The sequence below is a fragment of the Cavenderia fasciculata genome (assembly GCF_000203815.1).
Source record: "Cavenderia fasciculata unplaced genomic scaffold Scf_Dfasci-G-b-205a01.r1-3, whole genome shotgun sequence".
In the NCBI taxonomy this organism is placed as follows: Eukaryota; Evosea; class Eumycetozoa; order Acytosteliales; family Cavenderiaceae; genus Cavenderia; species Cavenderia fasciculata.
Window position 1 is genome coordinate 2,279,896 of NW_004457737.1, and position 17,797 is coordinate 2,297,692.

General features: G+C 35.9%; 6 protein-coding genes across 6 annotated transcripts; 5 read left to right on the top strand and 1 right to left on the bottom strand.

Annotated features, from left to right (window-relative positions):
• Window positions 1-42: 42 nt before the first annotated feature.
• DFA_03594 (uncharacterized protein) lies at window positions 43-360 on the top strand (the record flags this gene model as incomplete). Its single annotated transcript, XM_004363139.1, has 1 exon — window positions 43-360. One exon carries the CDS (start codon window positions 43-45, stop codon window positions 358-360), a length of 318 nt encoding a protein of 105 aa, XP_004363196.1.
• A 205-nt stretch (window positions 361-565) lies between these two features.
• DFA_03595 (uncharacterized protein) lies at window positions 566-2,613 on the top strand (the record flags this gene model as incomplete). Its single annotated transcript, XM_004363140.1, has 3 exons — window positions 566-571; window positions 697-1,137; window positions 1,204-2,613. 3 exons carry the CDS (start codon window positions 566-568, stop codon window positions 2,611-2,613), a joined length of 1,857 nt encoding a protein of 618 aa, XP_004363197.1.
• Window positions 2,614-3,215: 602 nt separating this feature from the next.
• On the bottom strand, window positions 3,216-6,273 carry zipA (zipper-like domain-containing protein; the record flags this gene model as incomplete). Its single annotated transcript, XM_004363141.1, has 2 exons — window positions 3,216-5,542; window positions 5,634-6,273. The coding sequence occupies 2 exons, from the start codon at window positions 6,271-6,273 to the stop codon at window positions 3,216-3,218; spliced, it is 2,967 nt and encodes a 988-aa protein (XP_004363198.1).
• A 1,675-nt stretch (window positions 6,274-7,948) lies between these two features.
• DFA_03597 (DUF1740 family protein) lies at window positions 7,949-12,174 on the top strand (the record flags this gene model as incomplete). Its single annotated transcript, XM_004363142.1, has 4 exons — window positions 7,949-8,559; window positions 8,630-10,678; window positions 10,745-11,297; window positions 11,407-12,174. 4 exons carry the CDS (start codon window positions 7,949-7,951, stop codon window positions 12,172-12,174), a joined length of 3,981 nt encoding a protein of 1,326 aa, XP_004363199.1.
• A 515-nt stretch (window positions 12,175-12,689) lies between these two features.
• Window positions 12,690-14,026, top strand: DFA_03598 (SAP DNA-binding domain-containing protein; the record flags this gene model as incomplete). Its single annotated transcript, XM_004363143.1, has 2 exons — window positions 12,690-12,938; window positions 13,157-14,026. The coding sequence occupies 2 exons, from the start codon at window positions 12,690-12,692 to the stop codon at window positions 14,024-14,026; spliced, it is 1,119 nt and encodes a 372-aa protein (XP_004363200.1).
• Window positions 14,027-14,498: 472 nt separating this feature from the next.
• DFA_03599 (uncharacterized protein) lies at window positions 14,499-17,651 on the top strand (the record flags this gene model as incomplete). Its single annotated transcript, XM_004363144.1, has 4 exons — window positions 14,499-14,781; window positions 15,028-15,347; window positions 15,426-15,580; window positions 15,665-17,651. 4 exons carry the CDS (start codon window positions 14,499-14,501, stop codon window positions 17,649-17,651), a joined length of 2,745 nt encoding a protein of 914 aa, XP_004363201.1.
• Window positions 17,652-17,797: the final 146 nt, after the last annotated feature.

The following is a 17,797-nucleotide window of genomic DNA, read 5'->3' on the forward strand; positions in this document are numbered from 1 at the left end:
GTGACAGAAAACTATATGGAGATGTTTCTATATCTTTTTAATATGGGGTATTTAAAGTATTACCATGGTCTTCAATCAACATCTCCATTTAAAAGAGATAAAACCTGGAAAGGTATTATTTTATTAGCAAAGGATCGTTATAATAATCCAAAAGAAAAAGATGATGTAAAAGAAGAAGATGAAGAAGAAGAAGAAGAGAAACAAGAGGAAGAAGAAAAAGACGAGGAGGAAGAGGAAGAAAAGATACAACCAAAAAGAAAAAAGCCAGCAGAGAAAAAGAAAGAATCAAAATCAAACAACACCACAACAACAAAGATGGATAAGAAGATTGAACAACCAAAAAAGAAATCAAAGAAATAACAATAAAGATACATAGATTTTACATTATATATTATTATTATCTAAAATTTATTATAAATCAAGAAAAATAAATTTATTAAAAAAGACAAAGGTTGCAAATATGTTTTTTTTTTCCACTAAACTTTACTTTGGTATGTTGTGTGAAACAAAACGATCGATGAATAATGAATTTGTTGTTATATTATTTCACAGTCTACAATAAATAATGTATGTATAGTAATAATATCATGTTTTATTTAAAAAGATATCTCTAACTCTCTCTCTCTCTTTGCTTTGATTTCATAAAGGGATAAGAAATATATAGTATCTCTGTTTAAGAATATATACTTGATAAAGCAAGTGAAAAAGTTCTTTCCCACCCCCTACTTGGTCGAAGGTTTAAGAGTGCATCGTTATGATCATTGGCATACTGCCAATCAAATGTTGGAGCACGGACATGTTGGATTGTTACTTGACAAGATCAACAGAGGTATTGTAGTTCCTTTTCAAGGCAACCAAGCTATCGAATTGATATGTGAAAAGGTAACAGACTATGACATGTTTATGCAGTTTTACAACCTCAAAAGGAAATCATTTCTATCAAAACATCTTGTTTCGTGTGCAATCAAAGGTGGAAATATTAGAATTGTTACGACTCTTCTTGATCAAGTCGATCCTATTACATTGTGCACAGACAATGCCTATGTCGTAGCTGTCTATAGTGGTCGACTCGATGTACTAAAGTTGTTGGTCAAAAGAAAAGTCAGCTACTTTGCTACTGACGTAGATCGTATCCTAGTTAATACCAGATATGGCACAAACCTATCCAGTAGTGGTCGAGTTGGGCAATTCAGCATCTTAAAGATTCGAGATGCCATTGACGCCATGGAAGCATTCGACTTTCTCAAGAAGAGTAAACAATTCAAAAAAACAATACCCAACGCTAAAAAAGCAGAGCTCTACAATGTCAAAAGCTCCGAGCCTCACTTTGATACATTCATAAAGTACCCAGACTTTCTGAAAAGACATCCCCACATGCTTGACAACATACCCTACCTCACTGAATACATTCGATTGCTACAGTGTGGTTTGCATGTCTTGTGCGTCAAACACGAGCTAGCCGATCCTAAAATCAATATTCAGGATTTGCTGAATTTGGATCAATTCGATTCTCAGCTGTCTCAACACGTAAAACCAGCATTGGTCCAATACGCAAGTTTGGAGGATATGCCAACTATCATTCGTAGCTTAAACTTTACTGCATTGGGTTATCGCCAAATATTTGAAGCTGCTGCTGCCCGACAAGATGAAGATGCACATTTGGTTGTCAAATTGCTACACGATAGTGGGATGGCTATACCAAACTACTGGAATGGATACAAAGTGGGTTCACAAAAAACATGGGACTATGTCTCACCATTTTTATCACCAAGGTGCATCCCACAATTCCTGCCAGATACAAGTGTACGTAGAGATACAACAAAAAGAATAGTTGAAGTCATTTGTGTATGTATGTCACTGGAAACTCTTCGCTCAAACAATCAATACTCTGTATCTGACTGTTTGTATCGTGCCATTGCAAATGCAAGTGTCCAAAGTTTGGAATTTGTAAAGGCAATCTTACAAGATCCGAAATATTATCGAGCTGTAGAGATGGACCTCACCAAGATTGCATCATCTGGCTCGATTCTAATGATCGATTATTTCAAATCATTGTATCCCCACCTTTATAAAGATCACGACCAAGTCCTCGCTCTCGTCAAATCAGGACAAGTCGATATGCTCAAACATTACATCACCATGCAACCAAAATTGAAGGATCTTCTTCAAAGCGGTCTTATCACTCGAAAAGATATAAAGGATATTATGACTGGCGATCATTATGAAATGTTTCTATACCTTTTGAAAAAGGGGTATTTGGAATATTACAATGGTCTTCAATCGACCAATTCATATAGATGCAATCCAACCTGGAATGGTATTATTATATTTGCAAAAAATTGTCATAATAGAAAAGAAACAGAAGAAGATGAGAAAGAGGAAGAAGTAGAAGTTCGAGAAGAGGAGGAAAAAGAAGAAGAGGAAGAAGAAGATGATGAAGATGAAGAAGTAGAAGTAGAAGTTCAAGAATCAGAGGAAGAAGAAAAAGAAAGCAAAAAGATTCAACCAAAAAGAAAAAAGCCAGCAGAGAAAAAGAAAGAATCAAAATCAAACAACACTACTAGAACAACAAAGAAGAAGATTGAACAACCAAAAAAGAAATCAAAGAAATAACTTCAAATTATGACGATTGTATTTGTATTATTCTTAATATCATTTTGATTTACCATGCAGGTTTTGGTTTCATTAATTCGATAAAAGCACCAACTGAAAGGGCCTGGACACCCCTGTACATCCTAATACCCCATTTGGTACAAGCAACAAGCCATCCTCCTACTCTTTTTAACTCTTCTTCGCTGAAATACCAAATTGGTCCATACTCTGATTCAGCTATTGGCTATTAATAATTGAATATTAGCAACTTTTAATAATTATTATTTTTTGACAATACAAACATATTTATAAATACTATTTTGTGTTAATTGTGGCATTATTTCTTAATTCTTATCTATCTAATCAATTATTGAATGAATCATTTATCCACTGTGTGACAAACCCTTTAAGAATAGCTTGGATGATTTCCAAAACCTAAATTTTTAAATTTCTAAATGGTATTTCTTTTTGAGAAAAAGATTGATGGATGATATCGAGAGAGATGATATTTGTTTGTATTATTAATTTAGGAGTATATTTATTTAAATAGAGGGGGGAGGGAGTTTTATGATATTATTATTATTATTGTTTTAGTTATTATTATTATTATTATTTGTTATTATTTATTCGGCCTTTGTTGAATTTGAAGAAGTATTATTTGAGCTTTCTCTAAAGTGTTTCAAGAGTTTTTGGGTGACATCTAATTTCTTGTCAGTGTCAGCTAATTTCTTGTCGGCGTCAGCCTTGTCCTTGACGAGTTGTTCGTTTTGGAGCTTTAATTCAGCAACAGAAACTTGTAATTTTTTGGATTCATTATCAGCGGTTTCACTGTCCTTGAGAGCCTTTTCCAATTGGATATTGATGACCCCAAATCTAGCCTTCTCGGCATCGAGTCTGTCTTGGAGGTCTTGGATGTCGTCAGAGCCATTGGTGTTATTTAATCTTACAGGTTGTGGTGGTTGTTGTAATTCGTCAATCTTTTTCTCGAGATCTTTGATGTGTTGGTCTTTTTGTTTAATGTCAGATTCCTTGTTATTTAATTGTTCATTCTTGTTGTTTAATTCTTGTGCCTTGTCATTGAGTTGCTTTTGGAGTTCTTCTTGGTCGGCTTGTGATTTGGTGGCAGCAGTTTGCGATTCTGCAGTCAATTTTTCGAGTTGTTCTTGCTTGGCTTGTTCGTCCTTGCTCTTGGTGTCCAACTCTACGTTCTTGGCATCCAATTGGCTCTTGAGGTCTGTGATTTGAGAGTTGACGGCAGTAGAAGAGGCAGCGAGTTGCTCATCCTTTTGAGTCAATTCAGCATTCTTGGCGTCCAATTGAGACTTGAGGTCGGTGATTTGGTCATTGACGGTAGATGAGGAAGCAGCGAGTTGCTCATTCTTTTGGTTCAATTCTTGGTCCTTATTTTTGATTGCTTCATCCTTGCTCTTGATCTGTTCGTTGGCAGCATCGAGTTGCGATTGGAGGGATAAAGTTGATGCGAGTTGTTCGTCCTTGTTCTTGATTTGCTCGTTCAAGGACTTGAGTTCATTTTCGTTATTTTTGATCGTTTGTTCCTTTTCAGCCAATTGGGTGTTGAGTTGGTTGACTTGTTCTTGTGATTCAGAAGAGGTTGATTGTGATTGGCTGATTTGTTGGTTCAATTTTTCAATGGTCGATTGCAAGTCGGTGGCCTTGGCTTGTTCGGCTTGGACGTCCTTGTTCTTGGTATCCAACTCGACATTCTTGGCATCCAATTGAGCCTTGAGGTCGGTGATTTGAGAGTTGACAGCGGTAGAAGAGGCAGCGAGTTGCTCATCCTTTTGAGTCAATTCAGCAGTCTTGGCGTCCAATTGAGACTTGAGGTCGGTGATTTGATCATTGACAGTAGATGAAGAGGTAGCGAGTTGCTCATTCTTTTGAGTCAATTCAACATTCTTGGCGTCCAATTGAGCCTTGAGATCGGTGATTTGAGAGTTGACAGCGGTAGAAGAGGCAGCGAGTTGCTCATCCTTTTGAGTCAATTCAGCATTCTTGGCATCCAATTGAGACTTGAGATCGGTGATTTGATCATTGACGGTTGAAGATGAAGAGGTAAGATCTTGGTTCTTTTGGTTGGCAGCTTGGAGTTGGGCGGCAATATCGTCGACAATCTTTTTGTTTTGTTCGGCGATGGCTTCGAGTTGGTCTTGCAACTTTTCAATTTGGAAGTTCTTCTCGGCCAATTGGTTCTCGGTGATCTTGTCCATGGTACGTTCTTCCTCTTCGATAGTCTTGATACGTTGTACCAACTTTTCACGTTCTTGTTGAGCGTCGGCAAACAATTGGCTCAAGTCCTTGTGTTGCACTTGGAGGGCAACAAACTTTTCGTTCAATGAGGCGCTTTGCTTGATGACAGTCTCACGCTCGTTGTGCACCTTGGAGAGGTCGCCTTGAGTCTTGATGAGGTCGGTCTGTGTGTTGGATAGGTCTCTCTTTTGGGCCTCAATGATGGATTGGGCGGTGGCAATGTCGTTCTTTTGCGACTCGACGGTTTGGTTGAGTGCATCGATGGCCTTTTGTGAGGCAAGATTGACTTGGGCATTGTTGTTGGTGTAGTTGTATTGGTTGAGCGAGTTGGCGACGTTACCAGTCTTGCCAGATTCGATTTGACGTTCGAGTATCTTGATACGCTCGGCCAAACGTCCCTCGGAAATCTCCTTTTGCAATTGAACATTGTTGATTGTGTCTTGTTGGAGGTTAAACTTGATCTTGTTGTCTTCACGCTCCTTTTCCAATGCAATCTCGGCAGCTTGGAGCTTGCTCTTGATGTTTGACAACTTTTCCAATTCGGTTGGGGCGTGCTTGACGACCTCCCATCCTGGTCCGTTCAAATCAGCCTTGTCAACAGCAGCTGGGTTTAATTTCTTGGCTGGTGCATCCAAATTAACAATCAATGAATCCTTTTTATTTGATGTTGAAAATGGTTTACCTAAAAATTAAACAAAACAAGTTAGAATAATGTACATTGAGATTATCAACACATCCAGAATATATTAATATTAATACTAATTAATATTTACCTTCTTTCTTGTTTTCAGTGGCAACAACTGGGGTAGTGGCGACGACGACTGGAGCAACAACGGCAGCAGCGGCAGCCTTCTTTGGAGCAGCGACTGGTTCAACAGCAGCCTTCTTTTCAGCCTTCTTTGGAGCGACGACTGGTTCAACCTTCTTTGGAGCAGCGACAGCAGCGACGACTGGTTCAACCTTTTTGACCTCTTCGACCTTCTTTGGCTCTTCAACAACCTTCTTGACCTCTTCAGCTTTCTTGGCCTTCTTGGCAGCCTTCTTTGAAATGACTGGAGCAACAACTACTGGTTGTTTGACTTGTTCGACCTTCTTGACTTCTTCAACCTTCTTTGGTTGTTCAACAGCCTTCTTGACCTCTTCAACCTTCTTTGGCTCTTCAGCCTTCTTTGGTTGTTCAACCTTCTTTTTGTCAGCAGCAGTCTTCTTTGATTTGTTGGGGGTGTTGTTGGATGAAGTTGCCTTCTTGGTGGTGGCAGCAGCCTTGTCCTTTTGAGACTGTTCGCTCTTGAGAGTGTGTTGGGCCTTTTCAAGTGCACCCTTGTAAGCACTATCGGGCTTTATTACAAAAAAGTAATAAAAGTACCCAATCAAGCCAACAAATGCGGCTCCTAAGATTAAAATGGCTACCATTATTGTTTTGTGATTATTATTACCTTTGGAAGAGTTATTAATTACTACTACTATTACTATTACCTATTTATTACTATTACTACTACTATTACTAATACTACTACTATTGTTGCTGCTACTACTACTAATAAATATTCTATATAATGAATGAAAGAAAGAAAGAAAGAAAGAAAGAGTTGAGTAATTTATAAATAATGAATGAATAGATAAATAATGAATAAATAGAATATAATGATTGTTGGTCTTCAAGAAAACAAATAGAAAACAAAAAGGTAACTCTAGAGGTGGTTATATATGTGATGTTTTGGAAAGATGAGATGGATTGATTTCCTTTCCTTTCCTTTGTTTCTTTTCTTTCTTTTCTTACTTTAGATACTATGTATTGTTAAGGGTAGGTTATTTTAAAATTAAAAAACAACACACAGTAGCTGCAGGAGCTAAAACAACAGCCAAATGTGAGAGGTGACGGTGGTGGTGGTGAAGTGGGGTAGGTTGTTCAATAAAACAAAGAGCAGTGACAAAAAATAGAACTCTGACCAATCATAAATTTAGATATCTAAAATTATAATTATATTATGCCAAACTTTTGAAGACAGAGTAAAAGTAGACTTGTGGAAGAAATTTTTTTTGAAAATCATGACGATGGTGACGGTGCTTAAAAATAACATATGACAAGAGGTTCCTCTCTAAAAATAATATGACAAGATGATATGTTGATGGTGATCCAACCAACTGACTGATATAATTATTATTGTAGACAATTATTATATCTATACTATAAATCTTGAGTAACCTAGTACGATCATCATTAATCAACCCGTACGTAAGCAAGCAAAAAGGGGGGTTCACAAAAGAGTTATAAATCTTTGTGTGTGTTGAGTGTAAAAGAAGAGATCAATCAACAACACTCTGTAATTCTGTCTAACTTTTGTTTATCTATCTTTTACTGTTAACAAATATCAGAGAATAGTGATAAACAAAAGAAATGAAAAGAAAGAGAAGAAAGGATCTGTCTTGAGCTCCACATGTGGTATGTAGATGATGATATTGACAAACTTACAATCAGATGATGATGATGATGATGATGATGGTAGCTCAATACTTCTAACTACTACCTTACCTAACTAACTAACTAACTATTGGGGGAAATATATATAATTAATTCTAAGCGAGAAAATCGACTGAGATAATGTCAATGGAAAAGTATTGGGAGAAGGGTATGATCATCACACCTTTGAGCAAGAAATCTGATCAGAGAGGCTGAAAAAAAAAAATTAGAAAAAAAAAAAAAAAAAAACAATCAAAAAGAGGAGGAGGACAACCCAACCCTTCCTTTCATCACCAACATACGATAATATTGATCACCTCTACCCTATGTTTCAAAGTACCTCGACATCCTCTCTTGCATTGTCATTATGAAGATGGATGGACAAGAGGGAGAAACAGAGTACTATTTGAACTGGACTTTAATTTGACCAACCATAGTTCCTTTCTTTTTGAAAAGATGGTGATGATCTAAAAGAAATCGAGGTGATCAAGAGTACCCGAACTTCAAAAAACGAATAAACCATGATTATTATTTGATTTTCATCAATTTAAATGATCTCAGTTCATTCATTCTTTTACTTTAATTAATTACTGTAGGATAACAAACATATAGACATTTCAAGATGCTATGAGTCATAGACGTCCACCCCCTCTATTTCCTGCTTATGCAAAGGGGTCTCCTCCTCCACCTCCACCTCCTCAATTAGCTTTACCTATTCAACCTCCTCCTCCTCCTACTCCACCCGTGGAAGATACAAGGAGTAGTTCCCTACCACCTCCTCCTCCACCCCCTTCTACCTCGTCAGATGATCATCTTCCACCACCACCACCTCCTCCTCCTCCACCTATAGAAGATCCAACAAATAGTAGTACTACTCTACATCCACCTCCACCTGTACCTCTTGATTATAAAAGGAAAACAGCAGCTGATTTCTTCTTTTCAACTGCTTCCTCTGCCTCTACTTCTTCATCTTCTTTATCTGAAGAACTACCTCCTCCTCCTCCACCACCACCTCCATCTGTACCTCTTGATCCAAAGGAAGCAGAAGAAAAAAGACTACTAGAAAGAAAAAAGAGAATAGAGCAAGCATTGATATCATATCAAAGAGATGCAAGTAGTAGTAGTGAAGAAGACGATACAAGTGATGACGATGATGAAAAGAAGAAGAAAAGAAAGAAAAAGGATAAAAAGAAGAGTAAAAAGAAACATAAAAAGTTAAAAGGGGAAGATACTAAATTGTAAGTACATTAAAAGTAGAGCAGTTTACACTCAACATACATATACTTACACATTATTTTGTACATTTAGATCTATATCATATTATGATGATAAGGGATATGTAACAGACTATAAAGGAGACAGATCATTATTGATCAATGATATGATACCAAAGGATAAGTTGGCATCCTACAAACAAGACCGTTCAAGTGTATTGGGTTTGGATGGATACTCGTTGGTGTTTAACAAACATAAAGGATTGGTTTTGGAACCAACCGATTCAATTGGTTATACAGGTCTAACAAGATATTGGTCAAAGTTACAAAATAACAACAACTCAAAGTCGTCGGTTGTATCAACCATCAAGATTACTCCATCCCTATTGTCAACCGATCCATTTACAAAGAATCAAGATTATATTGTATTTCCAAAAGATCAAAAGGATGATGATAATGCATTATTGGATGATAATAGTAATAGTAATTCAGATTTAGTTTTAAAAAGAAATGCAGAGTTGAATGAAATGGTTTCAAAGGATCCACACAATGTAAAGCTTTGGTTAGAGTTGGCTGAATTTCAAGACGAGTTTGATATCTTTAATTTCCTTGGTAGTCGTAGACAAAGGGCTGGTGTGGTGAGCAAGGCAAGACGTGCAATCATTGAGAAAAAGATTGCGATTCTGCGAAGGGCGTTGACTGAGAATCCGCAGTCTGAGCGCTTGACAATCGCCTATCTCCACACAGCTGCCAAGATTTGGGATCCAGAACAAATACTCCAATTGTGGCACCGAGTACTAGACGCACAGAGTGACGCGTTCTTAAAGTCACAGGACCGATCCAACACGACCGTCTTTTCAGAGACATTGTGGCGCGAGTACATTGACTTTGTTCAATCCTATTTCAAGGGATTCACAGTGACACACACGAGAACTATCTATCTCAACGCCATCAAACGAATGCTAGCTAAACGAAGATCACTCAAACCCAAGGAAAAGGGGTTCGACGAACAGGTTGGATTGGTCGAACGCGCCATACTTGTGATCGTGTCTCAATGGACTCGATTTGAACGACAGGCTGGATACAGCGAGCGCGCTATTGGCATCTACCAGTCACTGATCGAATTCAATCTATTCATGCCACACAAGCTATCAACACAGCCCCAGAACACCATCATAGCCAATTTTAAAACTTTTTGGGATAGTGATCAACCAAGAATCGGTGAAGTGGATGCTGTTGGTTGGAGCAATACCAAGTTGGACGCAGAGTTAGATAATATGACACTGGAAGAAATGGAGAAACTTTTAGCACAACAAGAGCAAGATGAACTAGACCAAGAAGAAAAAGAAAAAGAAAAGGAAAAACAACATTATAAAAAAGCATCCGACTTTTTCTTTGATCTTCCTCCTCGTTCACCAAAAGATATGGATATGAATCAAGAACAAGAAGAACAAGAACAACTCATAGAAGAAGAAAAAGAAAAAGAAAAAGAAGAAATTGAAATTGAAAATAGACAAATGGAATTGATTGAAATTAAACAAGAACAAGAACAACAAGAACAAATACAAGTAAAACAAGAAAAAGAAATTCAATCAAATAATAACAATAATAATATAAAGATAAAAGAGGAACAACAACAACAAGAGACGATATCGATAATAGAGAAATATGATGGACCATATTCAGAATGGATATATAAAGAAATGACCAAAGAATCAAAGGAATGGTTACCAAGTAAACTATTAGATGATGTTGAAATGGATGATGATGAAAAGAATCAATCAAAAGAAGAAGGAGATGATGATACAGAGAGAATAGTATTATTTAATGATATAAAGGATATTCTGTTTCGTATTGTCCGAGAAGATTATAAATTGGAATTGGTGTACCAGTTTTTAGATTTTCTTGGCGTTGCAAGAGACGAAACTGTACAAATGTCCATTCTACCTAGATATTCATTTGACAATCCTCTTCGTAGAGAATCTTCAAATTCAATTGAAGATAATCTATCATCTTTATTTTTAAATTTGGAACAGAAATCATCATCATCATCATCATCATCACAAGTTGAACCAACATGGTCAAAGGCATTTAATATATTTAATCCAATTAAATTATCAAATGATAAATTTGATTTTATAGAGTATGTAATATCATAATAATTTCACCATACCATTTCTAACATAATCATTTCACTTACTTTTATTAGGAGAATATTTAAACAAAGTTTAAATAGATTTAAAGGAAATATAGAATTAATGATTCATTATATTCAATTAAAGTCAACTAGGAATATAGATGAATCTATACAATTGTGTAAACAACTATTGGAACAAAATAGAAATGCTGTTATTCTTTATGACACCTATGCATCGTTGTTGTTGAAACAAGGTAAAATACAAGAATCTAAAAAGATCTATCAAACATCGTTGACTATTGTCAAATCACAAATCGACTCGCTTCAACCATCATCGACACCACCACTCCTCTTCAATGGTCAACCACAACAACAACAAAACCAAATGAAAAAGGATCTAGAGATTATTTATCGACAATATTGTCTTGTTGAAATGCAAATCATCTATAATACGGTTACAAATGATCCTAGTTTAGTTAAAAAATTCATCAAGGCTCGTAAACCATTTACTGAAATGTTTACATTACCCATTCACATTCTTTGTTGTTTTATTGAAAATCAATTCCAACCATTCTCTATTAAATCAACTCCCATTACATCAAGTAGATTATTAATTTGTCAAAAGGTAAATATATCAAATAGATAATAGATAATAGATAATACCAGTACTAGTTCTATTTTATTCTAATCATCATTTTTAATATCTATCTATCTATCTATTTATTTATATTTAGAATTTTGAAAGTCAATTTAAAGAATATTTTAATGATAATTCTTCTACTTTTATAGTATCAATTAATTTTATAATCAATTATTGTATATTTCAATTATTGACAAAAGATTTGGATAGTTGTTTAGAAATATTTAATCGATCGCTACCACTATTTAACAATAGTGACAATGACAATAGTAGGAGTAGAGAAGGATTAGTAATTTATTTGGTAGAGGTAATTACAAAGTATGGTCCTATTATTGGATCGGCACCTTTTAAAATCAAGAATACCATTTTTGGAGTATTGAATGATTACTATGATCATCCAATACTGTTGTCATCATTTTTGAATTGGGAGTCAAAGAGTGGAGTGATTAATAGAGCTCGTCAATACTTTGACCTCAAGACAGTGTCGACACCATCCACCACACTTTGGCTCTACTCTATCGAATGTGATAGACATCGTATTGGAGCAGGTACAAGAATCAAATCGATATTTGAACGTGCCATTGAATCCGACACTCAATCAAAACACTCTATTGTATTGTGGCGACTCTACATACTATTTGAATTCTATCGTAACCGTCATCGTGCCTCCAAATCACTCTACTATCGAGCCATCAGAGCATTACCTTGGGCCAAAACCATTTGGCAATTAGCATTTACAAAATTATCAAATCTATTCAATTTGAATGAATTAAATGATATCATTCAATTAATGAAAGAAAAGGAAATAAGATTAAGAATCACTACTACTACTATATCTCCAACTCAAACTCAAACTCAATAATTTATTAAATAAATAAATAAATCTCTCGAATATTTATTTATTTCCAAAGAGATTCATGCAAGATTTAGATAAATATATATTTAGATTTATATTTATTTATTGAAAGATTTATTTGTTTTGTTATTAGTGGGGGTAAATGCAAGTGTGACGGTTAGGAGGGTAAAAAAAAGGAGGGAAGACCATTGCCCCCTAACGTGGGGAAATGAGATTGAAGGTTTTGCCAAAGAAAGGATAACGGTTACACTGGTTCGTCATCATCAGTATCAAACATTGGAAATGAAAATATCTTGAAAGATTCACTATGATTTAATTGATTCTGTATTGTTTTCCAATCATTGTGTTCCCTCCTTTTTTGCATCAAAAGTTCCCTCCTTTTTTAAAGGAGTGATTTGAATTTTAATTGGTTTTTTTTTTTTTCTCAGCATCAACACTTCAGCTTTATAAATCCACCAAACAGCTAAGTTGTTTATTATTTAGTATTATCCATATAACTATATATAATATATCTCGACAATATGTCTTCAATCGACGATCTCATCAAAAAGTTTGCTACTGCCACCCTCTTTGAGGACCCATCCTTTGCTTCAAAGGTTGCCCTATCAGACGAAGAAAAGGCCAAAAAGGACGCCTCCCTATCTACCAAGAAGATGAAAGAGCACCTTTTGGAAAGATGCGAGTTCTACGGTCTCAAGGGTTTCCTCCGTACCCTCTCACTTGCCGAACTCAAGGAATTATACACCCCATTCGTTGAAAAGGATGAAAAGGTATGTACAATAATATATTATTATTAATATGACACCCAACCAAACCACTCCAAACTACACTAAAGTAGTTTGTTCAACGCTCAACAACCAACCCACACAAAGTTGAGACCCGTCTCAACACAACGAAAACAGTAATATATAATATTTGTATCAGAGATACTTACAAATGTTTTTTTTTTTTCCAACTATTTTTTTTTTTTTTTTTTTTTTGTTAATAGCCTTACGCAATGAGAATCAAGTACATCAAGAGACTTTCGACCAAGATTGCTGGTTTGACCATCTCCAAGTTCTTGACCAAGCACTGTAATGACAAGATTCTCGAAATCCTTGCCGAACATTGCACCACCCCAAAGGCCTCGTTAAAGACCAACTTGGTTGCCGAGCTCCGTGAAGGTGGTCTCAGATTGATCTTGTCCGACACTCCAAACGCCGTCCTCCAAAAGATGGTCGACGACCAAAACATCAACTTCCAATCCAACAACCAAGACCTCTTGATCGACACCTTGATGAGTGGCAAGGCCCCCAAGGAGATCAAGAAGAAGAAGAAGGAAGTCGTCATTGAGTTTGTGGACAAGAAGCCAAAGCTCGCCAAGGGCAAGAACCTCGGCTACCACGACATCTTCCAACACTACAATCTCGAAGAACTCGCCGATTATGCTCGTGACAAGAGAATCAAGGTCTCGGGTACCAAGCCAGAACTCATTCGTCGTATTCTCGCTTTCTGGGAGACCGGTGCTGATGGTTTCAAGCCAGAAAAGGTCAAGAAGGAGAAGAAGGAAGTCGAAAAGAAGGTCAAGAAGACCACCACTACCACCACTACCACCACCACCAAGGCTGCCACTCCAGACACTGAAGTCGCCGCACCCATCCAAGACGAAGAAGTCGAGTCTGACGAAGACTCCTCTGACGCCGAAGATGAGGAGCCAGATCAACAAGTCGAAGCCGATGACACTGACGACGAAGAGGTCGAAGTCACCCTCAAGAGTGTTGCCGCCAAGACTACCGAGACCCCAGTCACTCCAATCAAGAAGCAAACATCTGTCATCAAGACCAGCAAAAAGACCCGTGGAAAAACTACCCCAAAGTAAATCAATTTGACTAACAACAACAACAATATCATTATCCTCCCCAATATATTTATCAACTTAGACAATCATCAATCATAATCTTCTCCCTTCCATCCCAGTACTTATACAAACACTCTAACCCCTCACTTTCTATACATACAACGTCGTCATTCATTGTGTTTTAGATTGCAATGATATCTATATATTATTTTGTAAATCCTTCTTTTTCTTTAAAATACTTCAAACTTCATTGTTTGATGTATAATAAATAACAATAACAATTATTAAAAAAAAAAAAAAACCAATAATAATCATCATTCCCAAAATGGGTTTATTAATTTTTGTAACCGCAAAGATGAGGGGATGGATGTGAGGTTAGGTTGTCTCTTGTCCCTTGCAACAACTTTTTCGACTAACCATCATTAATTTGTCAAACAAGTAGAATAAGTAGAATAAGTAGAATAAGTAGAGATAGGATAGAGTAGATAGAGATATGAAATCAAGTTATGACGATTCCATCATGATGGTTGATGAGTCGTCTAGCAGTACGAGATTCAAAAGACATAGCACGAATAGTCATCATCATCACAATAATCAATTTAGTGATAGTCATTTCATTGATGATTGTAGTACTCAATTATTGTCATCATCTTCATCGTCGTCAATGTCATCATCATCATCATTATCAATGTCATTGTCAACGACATGTTATATCTATTCATTGCCAGTCGAGGTATTTGAGCAAGTTATGAAGAACTTTAGCTCAAAGGAAATCTGTATATATATGTCAAGTCTATCAAAGTTCTTCTATAGAGTATCACAATCAAATTCATTGTGGCATTACTATTGTGTAAAGGATTTTAAAATTAATTCAGGTAAACTATAGTAGTAGCAGTACCTGTACTTGGCTAGAAACAATTATATATTATACTAACCTTTCTATGTGAATCTGGTTATAGGTGTACAAAAATTATTTAAACAACAAATAGATTGGTATCGAGAGTACCATGTTTTATATCAAGCATTAAAGGATATTAGTTTATCACCTTTATATCTAAGTGATGACAATTCATTGAGAATTACAAATCATCATCAATTACAACAACAACAGCCAGATCAACAACAACCAATACAACAACAACAACCGGATCAACAACAACAACAACAACCACTTTACATACATAATCATCATTTAAATATTATACCACCACCTCCACCAAATCATCATGATTTACTTAAATCAAATATCAATACTCATCATCATCACAATTACAATAGTCACTCTCCTAATAGTAATACAATTATATTAAATACTAGGAAATCAAAACCAGATTCTACTCTTGTATGTTATCAATCATAATGATGCAGTGGAATGGAATGGACAATGATTGACGATTTTATTTATTATTTCTATTTCTAGTTTATTCAATCAAAGAAAAAAATAACACCATTACCATTTGGTAATTTTACTGTTGCCTATTTTGAAATAACATTATTGGCTGCTGGAATTGATCAAAATATATTTATTGGTTATTCCCTTTCTTGTGAACAATATGATAAGAAACAAGTTTTAAAGTATGTAAAGATATATATATATATATTGATGATGAGGGGCTATTTGGAATAACACTTTTTAAATTTATTTATTTATTTTTTTAGGACAAATGTTTCATTTCATGGAGGTGATGGAGGAATGTATTATACACCGGTGATGGGAAAGGAAATTAGTGAACCTTGGATGCGCAATGATACGGTTGGATGTGGTTATGATTTTTCACAAAAAGTTATCTTTTTCACAAAGAATGGAGTGTTGCTGGGCAAGTCATCGTTGCCAATCAGCATTACAAAGTTGTATGCTACTATTGGCACTATCTCTTATGGAGACAAATTTTCAATCAATTTTGGAGGAGATGGAGCTAAACGTTTTGAATATGATATAGTTCAATATCAACAAGAACATCAACAGCAACAGCAACAGCAGCAACAACAACAACAACAACAGATACCTACACCATCAGGTACCCATTTTATATATCCATTGTATAGTTTACAACAACAAATGCAAGAAAAGTTTTTGGTAGAGTATTTTGAGGACGAGTACTCCAAGTATCATGACGAAGAAATGAACAAGATTGCGACACCAATCAACAAGGAGATTGCGTATCTGTCGAATCTGGTCGATTTTGAGACTGACCGCATCATGAAGAACAAGATACACAAGTATTGTCATCAAATTGGACAGCAGATAAACGGAGGGTTTGCAATCCCACCCGAAGACCAGAATATTGCAGAGTTGCGTCGTGGGTTGGCTTGGTACTGGGTGGCGACCAAACAACACTATCTGCTGCTCTACTTTGCACGTGTGTCGGCTCAGTCGGCCGAGATTGATCTTAAGTACAGTCCGGCACGCGATCTCGACTTTTCGCACGCATCTGACGATATAGAGTACGCCGAGGAGATTGCCAAGCGCCGAATGGCCAAGGATATCGGTGTGTTGCTCTCTTCACAGTACGACATTTCACATCCGTTTGTGATGAGTGTCATACGACATGCGCGACAGACTCTTCGCCGTTTCAACCAAAACATGACGGCACAGGAGCGATCCATCTTTAACGACTTTGAGCAGATGTTGCAGGCGGCCGAGCAAGCCGACCAGCGCATGTTTCTCGCACTTTCACTCTCCATCATCACGCAAACCAAGGAAATCATCAAAAACACAAAATCAAGACAAGACAAACGTTTCCATTACTTTAAAAAGGAAAAGGAAATGAAACAAAGAGAATTAAAAGAATTGGAATCTTTTGGTTTTATAAATAATAACGAACAACAACAAGATAATAATAATAATAATAATAACGCAACTACTACTACGACTACTACTACACATGGTGGAAATAGGATCATTACAACTATATTTAATCAAATTAAATTTGAAGATTTTATTAAAGTATGGCAAGAGAAAATAGAGGAGCAAAGATTATCACAACAACAAGATGATGAAGAAAAGGTGACAAAGAGTGCAAAAGTAGAAAAACGATTGAATCTCTTAAAGAAGCAAAGCGATGCTCTAAGATTGGAAATTACATTACTCAATCAACAACAAGGAGGTGGTAGTGGTGGCGGTGCTGGTGTACCATTGTCTGACCATTGTATAGATATTATTGCTTGGACATCACTCCGTCTATCAAACAATATCAAGGAAATCTCTTCAATTGCAACATCAAAGAATGCAGTATTGGAAACATTGCAACAGGATCGCATACGTCTGGAGAATGAAATGAAAATACAATTCAACATTCTTTATCCATCTGCATCGGAAAGCAAGTTTAATCAATTTTACAATCCTCATCAAAAATACTATAGTAACAGTATGACAGAGTCGTCAAATAGTAGTAATAGTAATAACAATAACAACAACAGAGTAGATGATGAAGATGATGATGACGACGATGATGGTAATAGAGTTGGAGTACCACTCAATGATCTTGGAATCGAGATTCAAGAAGATATTGTCAGACCTTTGAAAAGAATGGCACGTGCACGAAATAATCGAAGGCTTGTTAAAACTCTTGCAATCAGTACTGTTGTTATATCTCTAGTGATTGTTATTATAATAACATTGACCATTCTATTGGTTTCAAAATAATAATAATTATATATATTATTTGTTTGTGACAAATAACAAAAAACAAATAAATATCCAACGATGATGATTCTTTTTTCTTTTTAATTCACTTAATATTGACTACTTTAAAGATTAGATATGAGAGAAACATACCTTTTTGTTTAAAT